The following is a 21,434-nucleotide window of genomic DNA, read 5'->3' on the forward strand; positions in this document are numbered from 1 at the left end:
TTTCTACATAGATTTTCTTGTGTGACTGGGATAATTTCTCTGAGATTCATTCTATGATCTTTTCTACTTTAATTTCTCTAATTTTAAAGAAAATTTTCATTCTAGTTAAAGACTTTCCTAGTAACAAGTAATATCTCCCAACTAAATAGCCTGATGTTTATTAATGAGGTTTGTTTTAGTCAGCTTTTTCACTGCTGTGACTAAAGAATCTAACCAGAACAATTTTAGGGAAGAAAAGTTTATCTGAGGGTTCATGGTTTCAGAGGTCTTAGTCCACAGAAGGCTGGCTCCATTCCTGGGGGGTTCAAGTGAGGCTGAACATCATTGGCAGAAGAGTGTGGCAGAGGAAAGCAGCTCACATGGGGTTCAGGAAGCAGAGAGAGAGAAGCTACTCACCAGATACAAATACATACCCCAGAGCCACACCCCCAATTCCCATCTCCTCTAGCCACATCCTAACACCACTTCAGTTACAACTCAGTTAATCCCAATCAGGAGATTAATCACTGACTGGGTTAAGATTCTCACAACCCAATCATTTCTTCTCTGAACCTTCCTGCATTGTCTCACATGTGAGCTTTTGGGGGACCCCTCACATCCAAACCGCAACAAAGTTTCTTAATGAAGAATTTCTCAAATATGTTTCACACTTGAAATCCCTTATTACTTAATGGAAAGGCAGATTAAAATACAACCTTTGAAAATAAATTTGTGGTCCATTTGGGTCAAAACCAGGGCAATCCCTCCATTATCAAAACACGAGTCCAAATTTTTGTGTTCATATTGATCAATGTCCAATTCAAACAATGAAAATCAGACTGATATAACAACAACAAACAATCTTTAAATTGCATTTGGTTAATTTGATAAGCCCTTTGGGCCTATTAGGCTAAGACTCAGTTTGATCAAATCATTTTAAGTGTTTTTTCTTTCGCAAATACTCCTTCTCCATTTACATAATGTCAGGAAAAGGTAAAATCGCACCATGTGTTATTTAAGAATAGACATGTATTTTAATATACATTTCCAACTAACCTACATCCGATAGATTTCTATGTGTTACACTCCTCTAAGATTACCTGGCCCAGTGTGAACCATCAGGATATTGCAATAATTGCTGCCACATAAACTTTGCACTTCAATAACTACCATGTTTTATGATTGACTGTCCATGTAATTGGCTGCCTATGGCTCTGCTTTTTTGGACTGCTCTGAGTAGTTGGAAAGTCTACCATGTCAGCCCTTGGCTCAAAATGGACAAGGCCAGAATTCACACTCTATGTCTGCCATGACCTTCATTAACCTCAAAATTCATATTATCAGTAATTTTGTTTCAAAGCCAAGGCCTGGCAGCCTTTGGAGGGAGTTTATTTGCAAAGACTTTATGTAGTGCTATAGGTAAAATTGTGCCTCCATTCATCTGTATGAGAAAAAAATAATCAAAAATTAAAATCTTAGTCCTTCAGTACCTCATGTGATCCTATGTTACAGTTTGTATCCCCAAAGTCCCATGTTTAAGACTTGGTCACCAGTCTGTAGTGCATTTGGAAGAAGGTGGAATCTTTAGGAGGTGGGGCCTGTTGGGAGGAAGTTAGGTCATTGGAAACAAAACCTTGAATGGGATAATGGAATCCCAGCCCACTTCCTGTCTTTCTCTTTTGCTTTCTGGCTGCCATGAGGTGAGTAGTTTCTTCCACCACATGCTCCCGCCATGATATACTGTGGTGCTTCAGGCCCAAGCATTTTGGGGACAAGCAACCAGGGACCAAAGGCTCTGAAACCATGAGCCAAAATAAACCTGTCCTTCTTATAAGTTCATTATCTCAAGTATTTTTTCACAGTGACAAAAAGCCAACACACCCTATATGGAGACAAGATCTTTATAGAAGTAATGAAATTCAATTCTGTTCATTAGGGTGGACCCTAATTCATTATGACTATTATCTTCCTAAGAATAGGAAATTTGGACATAATGAGAAGATGACCATCTAAAAACCAAGGAAAGGGGCCTAGAACAGATCTGTCCTGGAAAACCCTAAGCTGACAGCTTGATCTAGAACAACTATATGATAACAAATTTCTGTTATTTAGGAGTTCTGGTCTGTGAGACTTTGCAATGGCAGTCCTAGACCACTAATTCATATGCTAAGAGACATCTGCTTCCAAAGGTATTTCAGAGTTGGAATTCTCCAGGAACAACAAACCCCATTCATGGTTCAAAATAAACAAATTGCAATTTTTTTGGTAACTCTGTCTTCTTTTTTTAAAGATTATATCTATAGCAAGTGAGGAGAAGGGAAGTAGACAGAGAAAGATCTTTATCCACTGATGTCATCTTCAGAGCCTAATGAGTAACAGTCTAGCTCAGGGACCAGCCTGGCTCAGCACCACTATACCAACTGATATTAATGTTTGGATAATCCTGGGAAAGTTATTTCCTTACCTCTCTGTACTTCTTTGTGCCTCAGGGATGTTATGAGAATTAAGGTCATATATATATGACATATGTATATATATACATACATATGGTTAGATATAATAAATATAGATTATACATATGAACTACATATACACATCTATTATATATGTGAAAGTTTCATACATTTTACATTATATAATATATATTTTATATGTAATATATAATATAAAATCCATCATATAATAAGTTTGAGTTTTCATCTTTGTCACCTACTATAATAATTTATTACTAAAATTCCTACAAGCCTCATGTCTTAGTCCATTTTGTGCTATAAGTTCATTATAACAGAATACCTGAGACTGGATAATTTACAATAGTCAGAAATGTACTGGTTCAATGAGAAGTTCAACTTCAAGGTGCCAGCGCCTGGTAAGGGTCTTTTTGTTGCATTTTTCACATTGAAGAAACCAAGAAGGTCCAAACTTGTCCTTTTGTAATGCCACCAATTCCGCCCATGTGTGTGGATCCCTCACGGTCTAATCACCACTTAAAGGTACAACCTGTTAATACTATTACAATGGCAATTAAATTTCAAAATGGATTTTGGAGGGGACAAATATTCAAACCATAGCACCTCAGAAGAGAAAAATGCAAGAGTCTAGACACCAGAATTAGAAACATGGAATTGAAATTTAAAATCTGTAGAAATTGCCATATTAAATTTTCTCCTTCACAAATTTGGATACTGTGGCAAAATAAAGGTGCAGAGATTTACTCAATGCCACTCATCTAAAAAGTGACAGGGTTAGGTTTTAAACCTGGCTCTTGTAATCGCAGAGTCTGTGCACTAAATTCTACATTCTAATTCAACTTTAGTTTTGCTTCTTACTCTTAAATGTGCAATCTGAGTACTATGGACCAAACTATGACCCATCTCAATTCTTAAGTTGAAGCCCTAACTAGGACTGTGACTGTAGATACAGAACTTTAGAAAGTAATAAGTTAAACGAGGTCATAAGGGTGGGACCCTAAACTGATAGGACTGGTGGCCTTACAAGAAGAAGAAGCAAGAGATAGTTCCAAGTGCACACACCAAGGAAAGGTCATGTAGGACCCAATGGGAAGGTGATCACCTACAAGCTTGGAAGAGAGTCTTTACCAGGACTGGCATCCTGATCTCAGACTTCTGGTCTCCAGTGACAAAATAAATTTTGTTTATTTAATGACCCAATCCACTGAATTTCGTTATGGTTGCCCAACTAAGACATGGGGTCACCAGGTCAGGCAGTAATCGGAACTTTGGGTAGACCTTTGAAATTTCATCTTAAACATTTTGTAAAAATTTTTTGGTCCTTTGTTGAGTCCCAACAACTGTATAAGAATATTGTTAGGCCAGGTGCAGTGGCACACACCTGTAATACCAGCAACTGGGGACACTGAGACAGGAGGAACTCGAGTTCAAAGCCAGCCTAAGCAATGGCGAGGCACTAATCAATTTGGTGAGACCCTGTCTCTAAATAAAATACAAAATAGGGTTGGGGATGTGGTTCAGTGGTTGAGTGCTCCTGAGTTCAATCCCTGGTACCTCCCTCTCCAGAAAAAAAAAAGAATACTGTTAGGTGGCTCTATGGTCTGTGATTGGGTGTCTCCACCAGGCATTCTCCCTGCCTGGAGGTGGGCTGGGGAAGCCACTGGTTCTCAAGGTACAGTTTTGAGGAGGTGAGTGTAGGAGGGTAGAAAGATCTGGCAACAACCTTTCACCCAGAACCTGAGCTTTTTTTAAAAAAATCTTTGCAATTCTAGCTGCTCCTTGCTTTTTTTTTTTTTTGGGCATATACTAGAAGTTTATTTGTTGTATAGAACTTTATTTATTTTCTCAGGGAAAGGGATGGGGATGGGTAAAAGTGAACAAAGATAGTCGAAATGTGCAAAGTCTTGGTTAGATAAGAAGAATAAGTCTGAATTTTGCTCTTAAAGTAACTGTATAGAATGGTGTCTATAACTAATAACTGAGTACTATGTTTTTAAATTTTGCTGAAAGTAAATTCCAAATGTTCTGATCACAAAATGTTAAATATTTGAAATAAAGGCTATGTTAATCAGCTTGACTTAATCATTTCACTTTGCTTCATTCTTAGCAATCTCTGGCCACCACCATGCTAAATGGACCAATTCTCTCACAAAACATGTTCCCCATGAAAGAGAAGTGGACTCTGGACAACATCCTAATCCAAGAGCCAAAAGCTTTAACAATCCAATGAACTGGGACCATGTAATTTTATATATTTATACAATACACCTCATTAATTTGGTAATAAAAACCACCTGGTTGTTAAATTCGTGGGCCAGTTACTATATGCGCAGATCTATATACCTGCATATCTCTATCTATCTCCAAGTCTGGGGCTGGAAATGTGAAGCACATTGAAGATGTAGCCCTGAACCTTTCGTTTTATCTTACATTTGTTAGTGAATATAGCTGGAGTTGAAATCATCAATCAGAAGTAAGGTTTTGAGTTTTTTAACCATAGGTTGTCTGAGCTGTGTGACCTTGAAGGAACTGCCACACCTCCTTGCCTCTGTTGTTTCATCGGTGGAAGCGAACCATGACCTTCTGCTTCTGCATGAGATTGAACTGATTATGTCAACTTCTCTTTCCTTATTTCTCTGTGCTGCCCACTTTCCTGCTTCTCCTCTTCTTACTTGGCTGCCTCCTCTCTTCTGCTTAGCTCCCTAATTGTTGAGTGGGGATCCTGGGGCTCCATCCTCACCCTCTGTCCACATTCTCTGTCCAACTGAGTTAATCTGTCACACTTTAAATTTCCCACTATCATTGGTACCACTTCATCTTTATCTACTGCTTCAGCCTCTTCCCTCAATTCCAGAGTCATAAATCCAAGCGTGGACTTAACCTCCCCATCAAATCTAGACTGAGATTCTCAGTTTTCCGGTGGCTAAGCCTAAACTCTTGACTTCTGCTCTCATCTGACCCACTAGACACTCTTCATGATACTCCCCAGATTATGCCTTCCTTTCTCATCCTCCAAGTTAATTCTTTCACACTTCCAGCGCCTGGTCACAGGCACTCCTCCCTCCTCTGGCACCACTGTGAGGGCCTCCTGAGGGTCCTCCATCTTCAGATTCTACTTCCTAATAGTCTATCTTCCACTAAGGAGTCAGAGGATGCTGTGATGATGTGAATCAGGTACCTGTTCTGTGGTGTCAGCTATCTGACCCCTCCTGAGCAGGAAAGGGCTGTAAGAAGTCATATGAGATCATGTGCTTCAAAGACCCAGTTTGAACACTTCTTTGCAACTTCAAGCTCTGACCTAAAATCACCTTAATGTCCCATCCTTCCCAACTTGAAAAAGCAAGGGTAGAAGCTGAGGTGAACTCCAGTCTCCTGCGTCCTGGCTTCCACTAGAAAGATGACAGGATAGCTCTGGGGACAGAGAATACCAGGGCCTGTGGGTGTGATAGGGGAAGAGAGGAAGGAAGGATATTTCCTGTTTGTTCCCTCTGCCAGTCATGCCCAAATCCTCGTGGTCACCCTAATCCACCCTGTTTAATGAAGCCCAAGCTGGCTCAGGCCCCTTCCACAAGCCTGCTAATCTCTGCAGCTGGACAGGCTCACCACCTGTCTCCAAGACACTGTTCTCTCAGCATCAGAGAGTCAAACCCCATCCTCAGATGGGTATGATGATGGTAAAGTATCTTTGGGCCAAGCTCCCTCACCTTGGCCCTATGAGATAGGGAAAATCAAGTACAGAGAGCCTCACACAGTGTGAATCAGCTCCAGGATCAGTGCTTCAGATCCAAGAGCCCAGGAAGCCTTTGTAAATGACCACAGGAACTGTAGCTCCATAGGGCTTCATCCTTGGATGTAAGAGAGCCGGTGGGAGCTGTAGAGTATAAACCAGTCTTGTCCCTGGAGGCAGGTTTTGCACCATTCTGGATGCAAATCCCAATGTGGACATACTCCCGTTGAGCAAATTAGTTCAGTCCTAAATATCTCTACTTCCTCATCTGCAAAATGGGCTGATGGGAAATGTCTCTTCATACATACAGCAACAAGGAGGGCTGTTGTACATTTACTAATGTTCAGGATCTGCTGGAACTTGATTCCTTCCTGCCTAGCTTTGCTTTCTCCTCCTTTGTTCCAATCCACCTCGTGGCTCACACAACTTCTCTCCCTGTCACCTTTACTCATGGGCTTTGCAGCAGGGTCTTGCCAGGAGAAAACAGAGGAAACCCTTAGCAGCTGAAGTTTAAAAAGATTGGTGGCCAGGAAAGAGAGGGAGAGACAGAAAGGGGACAAGAGACAGCAAGAATCAAAGAAAGAAAAATCGACAGAGAGAGAGAGAGAGAGAGAGAGGCAGTGAGACAGAAAGGATAGATTTTGGAAAAGGACAGCAAGCCAGAGATAGAAACAAAGAGACAGAGACTGAGTAAGATAGAGGAGAAGAGAAGAGAGGAAGGGAGGGGAGGGGAGAGGAGGGGAAGGGAGGGGAAGGGAGGGGAAGGAAGGGAAAAGGGAGAAGTGTGTCAGAGACAGAGTCTGGGGTCCATGAAATTAAAAGACAAGCAAACAAAATAGAAACAAACCCCTGGCAGTCAGAGTGGGAGGGAGAAGAGATGTGGAAAGAGCGGGTTCCACCATCCCCCACGCTCAGGAGGGGTCTCCGCCCTCGCCCTCAGAGTGGTTTCCCATCCTTCCCCAGAATCCTTAAATCCTCTCTCGCTGAGGGCTCTCAGCATCTGTCATTGACTTGTTCTGAACCGACAGCTGCTAGCGCAGGTGAGCGTGTAATGCTGGGGAGGGATCCCGAAGAAGAGAGGATGTCGGGCAGGGGCAGAACTGAAGGGGTGAAGACAGTACTTGGGCAGAGAGCCCGAGTAAGAAGGTCAAGAGGGTTCATAACCTGGGTGGAGGCAAGGTGGAGACCTGGGAAGACTAGCTGAGTTGACTGCCCAACTGGCTCAGCCCACATTCATTGTGCGCCTTTCCGCTCCGCAGGACCAGGGGCTCCCTCCCGTTTTCCCGGACCCGGGTGTGTTCTTCCAGGTCTCTAAGCTTTCTCCTATTCGAACTTGTACTCTCTTCTGTCTTCCCTCCCACAGTCCCTGAGCCGATGGCGAGGCCCCGGAGCGCCGGGGAGTCGCTGCTGCTGGCACTGCTGCCACCACTGGTGTGGTTGGCTCAGGCGGGCCTGGCGCGCGCCGCTGGCTCGGTGCGCCTGGCAGGCGGTCTCACCCTGGGCGGCCTATTCCCGGTGCACGCGCGGGGCGCAGCCGGCCGGGCGTGCGGTCAGCTGAAGAAGGAGCAGGGCGTGCACCGGCTCGAGGCCATGCTGTATGCGCTGGACCGCGTGAACGCCGACCCGGAGTTGCTGCCCGGCGTGCGCCTGGGCGCGCGGTTGCTGGATACCTGCTCTCGGGACACGTACGCGCTGGAGCAGGCGCTGACCTTCGTGCAGGCACTGATCCAAGGCCGTGGCGACGGCGAGGAGGCGAGCGTGCGCTGCCCGGGAGGCGTCCCTCCGCTGCGCGCTGCGCCCCCTGAGCGAGTGGTGGCAGTCGTGGGCGCTTCGGCAAGCTCGGTCTCTATCATGGTTGCCAATGTCCTGCGCCTGTTTGCGGTGAGAGCCATGGGACCAGTTCTGTTCCCAGCCTCTGTCTCCCATTCTCACCCTTGGGGTGGCTGATGCTTTTCTTTCTTTACCTCTTTCTGGAGGAGTCTCAGCTTTAATTATTCTAGTTCACACAGATTCAAAAGCTGCTTCAAAGAAACATTGCCTGTTGGGACCGCTGCAGACTGGCATCAGATCAACACAACCCACAACCCCTCCAGCTCCCTTGTGTGAATTAAGGACTGAAAAGTATGCCCTTTCCTCTAGAGGATGCAGCCTGCTACCTTGGGTCAGATTGGCTAGAGGAGGGCAACTGAACATTAGTCCCCACCTGCCCACTTCCTTCAGAGTCCTTATTTTGTGCACAGCCTGCACAACTGTGGAAGGTACTCCTGCCTCCTGGGCCCTCTGGAGGGCTCTGGTAATGAGGAGAATTGCGCTTTCCCTGGAACCACCAGGACCCTTCTCCAGAGGGGAAACTGGGACATAGTTCTGAGCTAGCCAAGGGTATGGATAGGCCTGAAAGTTCTAATTCTTCTCTCCTCTTTTTTGATCCTTATTTAAGTTTGATTTCAAAATGTCTGCCTTTAACTCTCTCTCAAGGAAACTCTGAAAGAGTCACAGCAGGCTCTTTAAGAGTGCTTATCTGCAGTGCCCTGCCATACCAGGCCACATGGACCTGGGCTGGCCCTGCAAGGGGCAGTATGCTCCCTGTAGTTCTGGGGGACAGAGCTTGGGGGCCATAGAAATCAGGGATGTGGGGGTTTGGGGCATCAGAATTTGGGGCTTTCTTTAGTAGTGGGGATTGTGGGACGGTTTTACCAGGGAACTGTCCAGGGAGGAGGGCTTTGCCCTTCCATCTCTCTGTGAGGGGAGGCAGGAAAGTTTTGCTTCTACCTTCCTAGAGGAGGGGACTTCTGTATCTTGAGAGTTTCTGGTGCTGCCCAGAGGAATGTCTGTTTCTACCATGCTGGGAACCTCATCATCTACTTAACATTTAATTCTCCCTCACCCACTTTGGATGGCAGTTTTGGTGTGGAATGAACAGGCACACCTTCTAGTTGACATTGAGAGGTTGTGCGACCCAGGATTTTTTTTTTTTTCCTATGTCCCTGTGGACCTTTGTGGCTATCCCCATCCCTGCCTGGTGCTCTAGTTTCTCTTTTCCTTTCTCTTCCTTCCCTTTCTTTCTTCCCTTCTTTCTTTCTTTTTGTGGTGCTGGAGATTGAACCCAAGTTCTCATGTTTGTGAGGCAAGCACTCTACCATTGAACTATGTCCCCAACCCTTTTTATTTTATTGTGAGATAGGGTCTCCCTAAGTTGCCCAGGCTGACCTCCAACTTTTGATCCTCCTGCTTCAGCCTCCTGAGTAGCTGGGATTGCCCCTTGTGCACCACTGCAGCTGCCAGTGCTCTAACCCACCGCCCCCTTCCCCTCTAGTTCAAGTGCAGAGATCTCAAATCAAGGGCCTTCAGGGGCCATGTGGAGATTGTTGCTGAGAGAAGCAGGACCCTGTGTGTCTAGGGCCCTCTGCTTCCAGCACAGCCCAAGATTGAGGTTGGGCAGCAACTTCCTGTTTTCAAAGACCCTCTCTGCTTGCTTGAATTCCACTCAAAAATAAATAAATAAATAAAAATGAAATAAAAAATTGTAACCATGGGCCAGAGACTGTTCTGCAATTCCTGGTCTAAAAGAAATGATGAGCATTTTGAGCTTATTCCAAAGCCACATTACCATGGTCTCAGGCATTTGAAATTAACTTCCCTGAGGAGGTTCAATCTGCCTGGGAAGGTTGTCCTGAAGGTAGTGTTGAGGAGTGCCCAGGGGGCCTTTCTCTGCCCCCATTGCTCTGATTCTGTCTTCTTATTTTTCTGTCTCCCTGTCCCTGCCAAATCTGTTCTCCCTCCCTTTGTCTCTGTCCTTCCCTTCCTTCCTGCCTCCTTCCTTCCCTCTTTCCTCCTGTCCTCTCATTCTCATTCTCCCTCTCCCCTTCCTTTACTTTTTCTATAACCACACTTTCTGTTCTACTTTAACAGCCCTTCATTCCAGAATCTTCTCCTTCCTGACCTTCACACAACTCCATCTTGTTCCTGCCCTTCCTGAATGTATCTTTTTTCTTGCTCCCTCACTCTCCTGAGTGCACTTTTTTCTTTGATGTGGTCTGACTCCCCACTTTAGTCAGTCACCCTCTCCTGCTCATCTCCGCACCTTCTGCCTCCTGGCTCCCAGCTCCTTTCATATTTGTTCTCCACACATGCTTGACCCTCCTGAATGGACTCTGCTGGCCCTGTAATCCCTGCTATTAATCGCTCTAATGCACACAGATAAAACCCAGTTTCAAAGGAGCCCCTCTGTTAGGCTGGACACAGTTGAATCAAACAGCCCCCTCCAGCCCCTGTCTGCTCTGACCTTCCTGTGGCTGCCACCCGCACACACCACCCCTTTGTGGGAATTTAAAAACAATGCTTTCCTCTGTGAACAACAAGGATGCCTCTCTTCCCAGGCAGATGCAGCTGTGCCCAGTACCTGGATTGTTGCAAGTTGGATTTTAGCCCCCACTTCACCTTGTTCCCATATCCATGTTCAAGACAGAGCCTGCACAACTGTATATGTGTCCTTCTCTAATTCCTAAACCCTCCTACCTTTCATATTGCATCAAGTTCTGTGACAAAATTCAGGCCTTGCCCCGTACCTCCTGGCCTTTCTGGGTGAACCTCAGCTCCCTACCCCAGACTGTTCCTATGCCACCTGTGTCACAGGTCCCCACTGGCCTCCAGAGCTCTCCCCAAACTGTGCCCTGTGCATGTCCTGAGTTCCCATTACCCTCCTTCCCTAGGGTTACTGACCCTTCATCCACAGCGCAGTTGTCCTTCCTGCCTCCAGATACCCCAGATAAGCTACGCCTCCACAGCCCCAGAGCTCAGCGACTCCACACGCTTTGACTTCTTCTCCCGAGTGGTACCACCCGACTCCTACCAGGCCCAGGCTATGGTGGACATCGTGCGGGCACTGGGATGGAACTACGTGTCTACTTTGGCCTCTGAAGGCAACTATGGCGAGAGCGGTGTTGAGGCCTTTGTGCAGATTTCCAGGGAGGCTGGTGAGCTGGGGGGCAGGGAGATCCCAGGCATCAAGACATCTACAGAGGTCTGAACCAGGGGCCATCAGATGGGGTACCTGGTTCCTGGTGGGCCTCTGCTGTGATAAGCCTGGATGGCATTCTGGGTGGGTAGGTATCCTTGTCCTTTGTAGGACTCAGCACCTGCCTTGTGACCTGCCAGGTAGGGCCCAGGCAAGATTTCACTCCTCCAGACCCCTCAGCCAGGCCCCTGGGTGCTGTGCATGCACAGTGGTTAAATGCAGTGGTAGCTAGGTGGGTATGTGGGTGGGTGGGGTGAGATCTGACTTTGGCATCCCCGATACCCAGGGGGGGTCTGTATTGCCCAGTCCATCAAGATTCCCAGGGAACCAAAGCCAGGAGAATTCAACAAGGTGATCAGGAGACTAATGGAGACACCCAACGCACGAGGGATCATCATCTTTGCCAATGAGGATGACATCAGGTGGGATGGATGGCACAGCATTATCATTTTTCAGGGACTTTCCCTGAGGGTCCTGTCCCTTGTCCTTATTCATCCCCTGCCATGTATGCCTGCCCTTCCTTCCTTCCCTCCTTCCCTCCTTCCTTCCTTCCTTCCTTCCTTCCTTCCTTTTCATTTTATATCCACCCCTCTGCATACTTTTTCTGCTGCCATCTCTGAATCTGGTGTTCCCAGAAATGAATAAGGCTTGTTCTGGGTGGAGATATGCAAAGCTTCACCCCGGAAACAAGAGAAAACATGTCTGTTTTTACCATTCATAGTGGGAGAGAGAACTTGTAGGCAGATCTAAGTACAGAAAATGAGCTGTCAGGGACAGAGTTCTGGGGGCAGGAAGCCGCAGACCAGGCCCTGAAACCTTCATGGCCCAGTGCTAACAGGGAATTCTTCCTTTAGCCTGGGAGGCTGGATGTGATGTTGGAGGAGGCATTAGGGGAGGGGATTGGCTTCTGTCTCACCTTGATTTTCCCTCAAAGAGCCCTTTCTAATAGTCCATTTTTCATTACTAACACAATACCTAAGACTGGGTAATTTGTGAAGAAAAGAGGTCCAGTTAGCACAGTTTTGGAGGCTGAAAATCCAAATAGCATGGTGCCAACTCTGGTGAGAGTCCCCTGGGCTGCATCACATTTTGGCAGATGGCCAAGAACATGAGAGAGAGAGAGAGAGAGAGAGAGAGAGAGAGAGAGAGAGAGAGAGAGGTCACGTGGTGAGACAGGAAGCCAGAGAGAGGGGAGGGGCAGGCTCACTCTTTTCTAATAACTCACTCTCAAAGAATTAACCAGTGTCCCAAGAGAACTACTCAATGCCTCCTGAGGATGAAGTCCTCAATGACCCAGTGATTTTTGTACCAGGCCCCACCTCTAAAAGGTCCCCCACCTCCCACACTGGGGACCAAGCTTCTAATACGTGAAGTCTCAGGGGACACATTCAAACCATCTCCAAACCATAGCACCCTCTGAGGACCAGTGTGAAGTGGGTTATAATGGACAGAGCAAGCGGGCAGGTCTGGGAAGCCCAGGGGAAGTATCCTGAATACCCTGTGCCCTATTTTCACTGATAAACAAGGGTCTAGTGAATGATGTGGAGCAGGATAGAGAGAGAAGGGAACATGACCAGGGTTAAAGGGGAGGAGGATGCTAGGTCCTCACTTACCCCCAACTCTGTTTCTACCAGGAGGGTCCTGGAGGCAACACGCCAGGCCAACCTGACTGGGCACTTCCTGTGGGTTGGCTCAGACAGCTGGGGATCCAAGATCTCACCCATTCTGAACCTAGAGGATGTGGCTGTGGGGGCTATCACCATCCTGCCCAAAAGGGCCTCCATCGATGGTGAGTCCAGGGATGCCGTGTCCTCCCCAGCATCCTTTCTTGGTGGCACTCATTACTCAAATCTATATAATAGGTACCAGAATCCAGGTCCCTTTAAGATTCCCAAATCTGAGAGTCTAAGATTCTGTGACTACATCCCTCCAAGGAGTGTTTGAGATGGTGTGTTAGGAAAGGAACATGTCACTCATTGTACAGGGTGAAGAATTGTGTGTGTGTGTGTGGTGTGTGTGTCTGTGTGTGTGTGTCTGTGTGTGTTTAATTTGGTGTATGCATTTTGGTTTTACCAGATACTCTAAATTGAAGGGTGGTGAGGAGAAACAAAGGATATGGAATATACTGTCCTATTGACCAAAGTGAGGAGGACTGCCACCCACTCCCCACATCCCATCTGTGAATATTTGGATGAATCTAGCAGGGATGGTTCACTTTACAACACTTTACAATAGGGTTGCTTATATCCCCAAAGAATGAACTGAAGATGCCAAGCCTCTGATGAAGGATGAGCCCTGCTTCCCAGAGGCTGATAGGTTTTTGAAGGTGTACATCTTCACATTCTTTCTTTTAGCTAGGATGCATTTAGTTGCAGGTGACGAATTGGACTGAGAGTGGTTTAAGAAATGAAGGCATTTCATCACAAGACAAGAAGTCTGAAAATAGGTAATTTCAGATGTAATGCAGTGAGTCGATGGTGTTCTGGAAACCCTGGGCACTGTTTACTTTTCCATTCCACCATCCTCTGTGGTTACTTTATGTCTTTGTGCTTGTGGTCTCAAATTCAAAGATGGATGCTGATGCTTCACCAATAATATATTCACAGCATCATCCTAACCTAGAAAGAAGCGGCAGGGATAAAATCTTTCAAGGCTCTGAGTTTGTACCAGTAAACTGTACCCTGGAAGCCCCCAGTAATTTTGAATTCACAGTCCAAAACTTGGTCACATGGTCATTCCTGGATGCAAAGTGAGCAAGTGGTAAAGGGACACAGGAGAACCATGACTGGTTCAGTGGTCACCACCCTCCTTTCTCTTTCCTCTCTCTTAGGATTTGATCAGTACTTTATGACTCGCTCCCTGGAGAACAACCGCAGGAATATCTGGTTTGCTGAGTTCTGGGAAGAGAATTTTAACTGCAAACTGACCAGCTCAGGTAGCCAGTCAGATGATACTACCCGCAAATGTACAGGTGAGAGCTGCCCAGGATTGGGAGGGTGATGAGGAAGAAACTGGGGAGGCCAGGTTTGGTGCATGGGGGCCAGGCACACTTCCTCTGGGCATCCCTAGGACAGGTGAAGAACGCATCGGCCAGGACTCTGCCTACGAGCAGGAGGGGAAGGTGCAGTTTGTGATCGATGCCGTGTACGCCATTGCCCACGCCCTCCACAGCATGCACCAGGCATTGTGCCCTGGGCACATAGGCCTGTGCCCAGCAATGGAACCCACTGATGGCCGGACACTGCTGCAGTATATTCGAGCTGTCCGCTTTAATGGTGAGTGGGTGCCTGAACCCCTTCAACAGTGAAGGAAGTCAGCTGAGATGAAGTTCTCTTCAGGACCTGGGGCAACTCAGGATGGAGAGGATGAAAGAGGCAGAATGGTAGAGTGGAGTACTAGGGGAGACTGGAGACTTGAACCAAGTTGGGGCCTCCACATTTTAACCATTCTCCTTCCCCAGGCTTAAATACTCTCTGCCCCAACTTGCAAAATTCAAATGTTGGAGAATTTATCATGCATTCTGCCTGGAGCCATCAGTGGGTCATGCACAACTCTCCCCTCCATTACACAGAGCTTAGAGGCTTTCTGAGTCGTGGGCTTTAAAATGCAGCCCCAGCTAGGCTCTGAGCTACTTGAGCATAAGTCACAACTCAGCCATGTCCGCTGGCACCAGCAGAGGGCTTGGCATATGTTCAGGGCTCTGAGTAATGACTTTGAACAGACCCAAATGAACTCAAGCTGTGTGTGTGGTCTATGGATAGAGAGATATTTCTGTTCAATTACTGTCCTTCATAAAATTAAAAACTTGGTCCCTCCACCAAATATTTACTGACCATCTTTTCTCTGCCATGCTCCCTATTGAGTAATTCAACTGCATTTTCCTCCAGATTGGCTCTATAAGCTGGTAGAACAAGCTTCTGAAAGAAGTAAAGCTGATTGTTCAAACTGGAACCAATTTCATGGTGTTACTCAGACTTTGTACACATCATCCATCAATCCAGACAACCACACTTTTTCTTTTCTTTTTAGATAGTGGTAAAATACATATAACAAAATTTACTGTCTTTATCATTTTTAAATGTATAGTTTAGTAGCAAAATATATCACATTGTTGGGCATCCATCACCACCATCCATCTCCTTTTCATCTTACGAAAGTGAAACTTCATGCCCATTAAACACCTCCTCATTCCCTGTCCCCTCCCCAGACAACCACTGTTCTATTTTGTTTCTGAATTTGACTATACTAGCTACCTCATGTAAGTGGAATCATACAGTATTTGTACTTTTGCATTTGGCTTAATTTAGCATAATGTTCTCAAGGATCATCCATGTTGCAACATGTATCAAAATGCCCTTCCCTTTTCAGGATGAATAATATTTCATTGTGTGTGTAGACCATGTTTTGTTTGTCCAATTCACTCATCTCCCACACTTGGATTTCTTCCACCTTTTGGATATTGTGAATAGTGCTGCTGTGAACATGGATGGACAAATAGCTCTTCAATTTTCTGCTTTGCATTTTTGGGGTATATACTCAGGAGTGGAATTGCTGGATCACATGGTAATCCTACTTTTAATTTTTTGAGGAATTTCCATACTGTTTTCCACAGTGGTTGCACATTTTTCATCTTTCCCATCAAGAGCACACAAGGGTTCCATGTTCTACACATCCTTCCTAACACTTGCTATTTTCGGTTTCTCGTCTGTAGCCATCTTAATGGGTACTAGCGTCTTGTAGGTTTTGTTGTTGTTGTTTGTTTGTTTTTTGTTTTTTGTTTTTGTGCTGCTGAGATCCAACACAGGGGCTTTAACATGCTGGGCAAGCATTCCACTACTGAGCTATGCTCCCAGCCCCTTATTGTGGTTTTAATTTGCATTTCTTTGGTTAGTGATGTTGCCAATCTTCTCATGAGCTTATTAAGCTCTTTCTTCATCCTGGCCCTCAAGGTCTTGCTAGGAGGTTGGATATCATGGGCTGGAGAACCAGCTAAGGATGATAGTCTCTCTCCAGGCAGTGCGGGAACCCCAGTGATGTTCAATGAGAACGGAGATGCGCCGGGGCGATATGACATCTTCCAGTACCAGGCAACAAATGGCAGTGCCAGCAGTGGCGGGTACCAGGCTGTAGGCCAATGGGCAGAGGCCCTCAGACTGGACGTAAGTGGCACAGACCAAATTCTGGGGAGTAGGTGATGGGCCCTCAATTCCTGGCAGCAGAGGTCACTGGCCTGTTTCATCTATCCAGGTGGAAGCCCTGCAATGGTCAGGCGACCCACGCGAGGTTCCCCTTTCTCAATGCAGCCTCCCTTGTGTGCCCGGTGAGCGTAAAAAGATGGTGAAGGGCGTTCCCTGTTGTTGGCACTGCGAGGCCTGCGATGGGTACCGCTTCCAGGTGGATGAGTTCACGTGTGAGGCCTGTCCCGGGGACATGAGGCCCACGCCCAATCACACGGGCTGCCGCCCCACGCCTGTGGTCCGCCTCACCTGGTCCTCCCCCTGGGCTGCCCCGCCCCTCCTGCTGGCCGTGCTGGGGATCATGGCCACTACTACGGTGGTGGCCACCTTTGTGCGGCACAACAACACCCCCATCGTCCGCGCTTCTGGCCGCGAGCTCAGCTACGTGCTTCTCACCGGCATCTTCCTCATCTATGCCATCACCTTCCTCATGGTGGCAGAGCCTGGCGACGCCGTCTGTGCTGCCCGCAGGCTCTTCCTGGGCCTGGGCACCACTCTCAGCTACTCGGCCTTGCTCACCAAGACCAACCGCATCTACCGGATCTTTGAGCAAGGGAAGCGCTCGGTCACACCCCCACCTTTCATCAGCCCCACCTCGCAGCTCCTCATCACCTTCAGCCTCACCTCCCTGCAGGTGGGTCCTCAGGCCCTCTTCCCCCCATGACAGGGAGGATGCACTGGGGGTTGAACTGGTGGGGTGGGTTGGGGTCTGTCCTTACCTTTAAAAAAAAAAAAAATCAGTGAAATGGTGTTTCTAGAATCATTCTTTTCCTTTTGTTCCGGTTTTAAAATTAAAACCTGGGTGCAGTGAGGAGTGCCTGTAATCCCAGAGAGTTGGGAGGCTGAAACAGGAGGATCCCAAGTTCAAGGCCAGACTCAGCAACTTAGTGCGGTCCTAAGCAACTCAGTGAGATGCCATCTCAAACTAAAAAATGAAAAGGACCAGGGATATAGCTCACTGGTAAAGTGCCCCTGGGTTAAATCCCCAGTACACACACACACACACACACACACACACACACACACACATGAGACAGAGCCCTACTGAGTATTCTAAATGAGAACAACTCATTTAGGAGCAGCCATTTTACTGCTCAGTCCTGGAAGAACGATGCGTCAGTAAGGTGGGAAGCCTGAGCATCTATCTCTTTTACTGGAACAGTGCAATGATTTTGATAAACTAAATATACTGTTCCACAATGTGGGTAAAAACATACATGACTAATTTTCCCAAAACAAAGACTCTGTTCCCTAAAGGCAGTTACTACTGCTCAGTTCCCTGGGGTGATAGAAAAGAGAGGCCCAGGGACGACTGTTTTACTGTGGAGCAGAACACCTAATTCCATTAAGTGGCCAATATTTCATGATATAATGAGCATTAAAAGTGGAGTTCCTATGGGGTTTTCCCTAAGACAGTGATATTATAGTACTGGACATGACTCCCATCACCTGGAAAACTTTGGATATTTCCTGAGCAGAGGCTAAGAGACACGTGACTTGGGAAGGTAGACCTGGTGGGTATTGCAGACCCAGCCAGGTTCTAGGGATGCCAACAGTGTCACCTCACTCATCTTGTTTTGACATGACAGATTCTCTACTGTAGGGGAGCCCTTCTCCCTGCCCAGTTCTGCATCTATCATGTTCATTTCCACCCATGGCCTGGGTTAATGTAACTCCATGCCTAGAAGGTTCTCCTGTCTCCTTCCAGATAACACACCAGAGCTTCTCCTCCTCAATCCATGATTCCCTTCATCCACAGAATGGAGATGCTTAGACTATAGTCGTGTCCCCCCAGCCCCCATGATCATTTGTCTAGTCTCACCTCTTTGGACTCCCCGCATTACATCCTCATTTCTATATACAACAGATCTTTTAAAAGAGCCACTCCTTCAGCTTCACTAGGCATTTCTACCAATATGATGAATATAAAATAGTATCTAATTGTTCATTTAATTTGCCCACACCTAATTACTAGTACAATGGGCTTTTGGAATTTCCTCTGCTGTGACTCGCCTGTTCCTATCCTTTTCTTATTTTCTATTATTTTGTAGGACGTCCTTATAAGTACAGGGTGCAGATTTGTTATCAATTATATGGACTGCCAACCTGGTGAGGGTGTTAATTGGTTGCTATTCCTGTGCATCACCAGCCTTGGGTTCCTGATGTGACCCCTACCCCAGCCCCAAGCCTTGTTCTAAGAGGATTGCCCATGTTGCTTTCCTGGACAGAATCTTGATTTTATTTAATTAGTCCCTTGTTTCTGGTGTTGCGGTCATTGAGGTAACCACAGAAAGGTTTTCTTCTGGGTGGACAAATTATTAGCCTGGCACTGGAGTGCTAGCTAGATTTCAGCCCCTCCTGTCCTTCTGATCAGGTGCTCTTGTGTAGTGAACAAACTGCAAGAACATAGTGGGCAGCCTCCCCAGGGTCTCACCTTTATGCAGGTATCTTAGTTTCTGCTCCTTAGCAGCCATTGGTTCAAGGTCATGCCTCCTATCACTATGAAGGAATTGAAATTGCTTGTTCTGACTCTGATACCCTTTCAAGGCACCCAGCATCAGCTCACATTCTTCCCATTCTGCATGTGTTTCTCTTGCCTATGATGAGCCCATATTTTGAGGGATGCATTCACACATAATTTCATGATACTTTGTCCAATAGTTCTCTGGATTTGGAGAAGGAAGGGGTCCTCAGGGACTAAGTTTGCCCTGTTGCTAGATCAGGCTTGTATTTTCACATCTGTGGAATGGAGCTAATACCTACATGAGCTTTGAAGAGAGAACACCTCTTCTTGACCTGGTCCTAATTGGTGGCACCTGTACCAGCTACTCCCCGCAAGACAGCACTGTGTCCTAACAACAGATTATGGGATCCATTCTGTAAATAGAGAAACTGAGGTTGAGAAAGATGATGTGCTCAGGGCCGGGGCTCTAGAACCTCTGTCTGCTGTCACTGTACTTTGAAGAAACTCAAGTAAATGGCATTGATAATGGTTAGAGAATGTCAAGTTGCCCCTTACCCAGCCAACCCTGATGTTGTCAACACATACCCTCACTAAAGCCCTTCTCTTCACCTGCACATATAACTTGTGTGTCTGTCCCCTCCTGGACTGCCCTCTCCTCTTCATGGTGGCTTTCTTAGGCCTAAGCATCCCACTCAGTAATTGAAGAGCCTCAAAGGAATCCTAACCTGCCAAACACCAAGGTTGGGGACTGGAACAAACTTGTCATGGTAGAGGGGTCCCTGACCCTATGCTGGCTCCTGCAGGTTGTGGGTGTAATAGCATGGCTGGGGGCCCAGCCACCACACAGCGTGATTGACTATGAGGAGCAGCGGACAGTGGACCCGGAGCAGGCCAGAGGGGTGCTCAAGTGTGACATGTCGGATCTGTCTCTCATCGGCTGCCTGGGCTACAGCCTCCTGCTCATGGTCACGTGCACTGTGTACGCCATCAAGGCCCGTGGTGTGCCTGAGACCTTCAACGAGGCCAAACCCATTGGCTTCACCATGTACACCACCTGCATCATCTGGCTGGCTTTTGTGCCTATCTTCTTTGGCACTGCCCAGTCAGCTGAAAAGGTAATCAGGCTCCCCCAGTAGATTTTACTGTCTTGTTTGTTTCTTGTCTGTCAGTTGAAGGACTTGATTGTGCCAAGAGTTGGGTGACCCATCTGGAAGTTTCATTATTTGCATGATCACTTAGTTGATTCATTCATGTACTTAAATGCTTGTTCATTCATTGGTTTTTAAAATATCCCTGTGCTTGTTCATTCAGCCATCCCTCTCTTGCTTTGTTCATTTGTTCATCCGTTCTTCTAACACTCTTCTTAATTACATTCTTCCTAACTTGTTTTTTTTATTCAATTTCTTCATACATTTTATACCACTTAACTCAATCTCTTGGTCCATTTGCTTGATCATTGATTCATTCATATAGTAGAACCTTTGTTCACTTGTATTATCCATCTACTTGTCCAATTGCTCCTTTATGAATGCCCTATTTATTCATTCATTTACATATCTGAAAACATGCTCTTTCATTCTTTAACATACTCAAGCCCTATTCAGGCATAGGGACCATTTTCCCACGTGTGGCTCTATTTCTTTTTTTTTTTTTTTTTCTTTTTGCAATGCTGGGGACTGAACCCAGGGCCCTGTGCTTTCCAGGCAAGCACTCTACCAACTGAGCTATGTCCCCAGCCCTGCCTCTATTCTTAACAACCCACTCAGTCTTGTCACTCACGTTCCTTCCTGCTACACCAGAGCCACACTCTGCCAGCCAACTTCTTCATGCCACTGGCCTTTGCTTCTGCTGCCATCCTGTCCTAAGTGCTCATTCTCATTTGCCTCCAGTCTAGGTGATAACAGGTGTTGGAGGGGAGGGGAGTTGGGAGAGAACAGACCCAATTCATATCTCATTCCCTCCTCTGTGGCTTAGATCTACATCCAAACTACCACACTGACTGTGTCCTTGAGCCTGAGTGCATCGGTGTCCCTTGGCATGCTCTATGTGCCCAAGACCTACGTTATCCTGTTCCATCCAGAGCAGAATGTGCAGAAGCGAAAGCGAAGCCTCAAGGCCACCTCTGCTGCGGCAGCCCCACCCAAGGGCGAGAACATGGAGGACCCCAAGTAGCAGGCTGGTGTGTGAATGGGCCTGGCTGCTCTCTCTTCTCCTCTGTCCCCCACTTCACAGTGGAAGCTGTAGAATCTGGGTCCACAGTGAACAATCATAGGCAGAGAGTTCATGAAACCCATACCCATGGGTTGGCCTTAAGAAAGAACTGGATACTTGCTTCACATTTGAGCTCTGCTTGTGTGTGTATGTTGGCAACATACTTCCTCCCTGGAGATCGGACTTTCTACCCAGGGTAGGAAACTGACAGGATTCTACCTCTAGAGAGGGACTAAACTCACTCTCTGGTATGAAGTTCAAAGATCATGATGAAGACCGGGGCTTGGCCCAGTTTGGGTGAGGTTTCCACTCCTCAATCTACCACCCTAAC

General features: G+C 46.6%; 1 protein-coding gene across 1 annotated transcript; it reads left to right on the forward strand.

The window, feature by feature from the left end:
* The first annotated feature begins 7,551 nt into the window (after window positions 1–7,551).
* Grm6 (glutamate metabotropic receptor 6) lies at window positions 7,552–21,064 on the forward strand. Its single transcript, XM_047556205.1, has 10 exons — window positions 7,552–8,058; window positions 10,934–11,150; window positions 11,478–11,613; window positions 12,826–12,980; window positions 14,022–14,162; window positions 14,266–14,466; window positions 16,205–16,350; window positions 16,439–17,062; window positions 19,696–20,007; window positions 20,867–21,064. The coding sequence occupies exons 1-10, from the start codon at window positions 7,552–7,554 to the stop codon at window positions 21,062–21,064; spliced, it is 2,637 nt and encodes an 878-aa protein (XP_047412161.1).
* Window positions 21,065–21,434: the final 370 nt, after the last annotated feature.

This window comes from Sciurus carolinensis, chromosome 6 (genome assembly GCF_902686445.1).
Source record: "Sciurus carolinensis chromosome 6, mSciCar1.2, whole genome shotgun sequence".
Taxonomy (NCBI): Eukaryota; Metazoa; Chordata; class Mammalia; order Rodentia; family Sciuridae; genus Sciurus; species Sciurus carolinensis.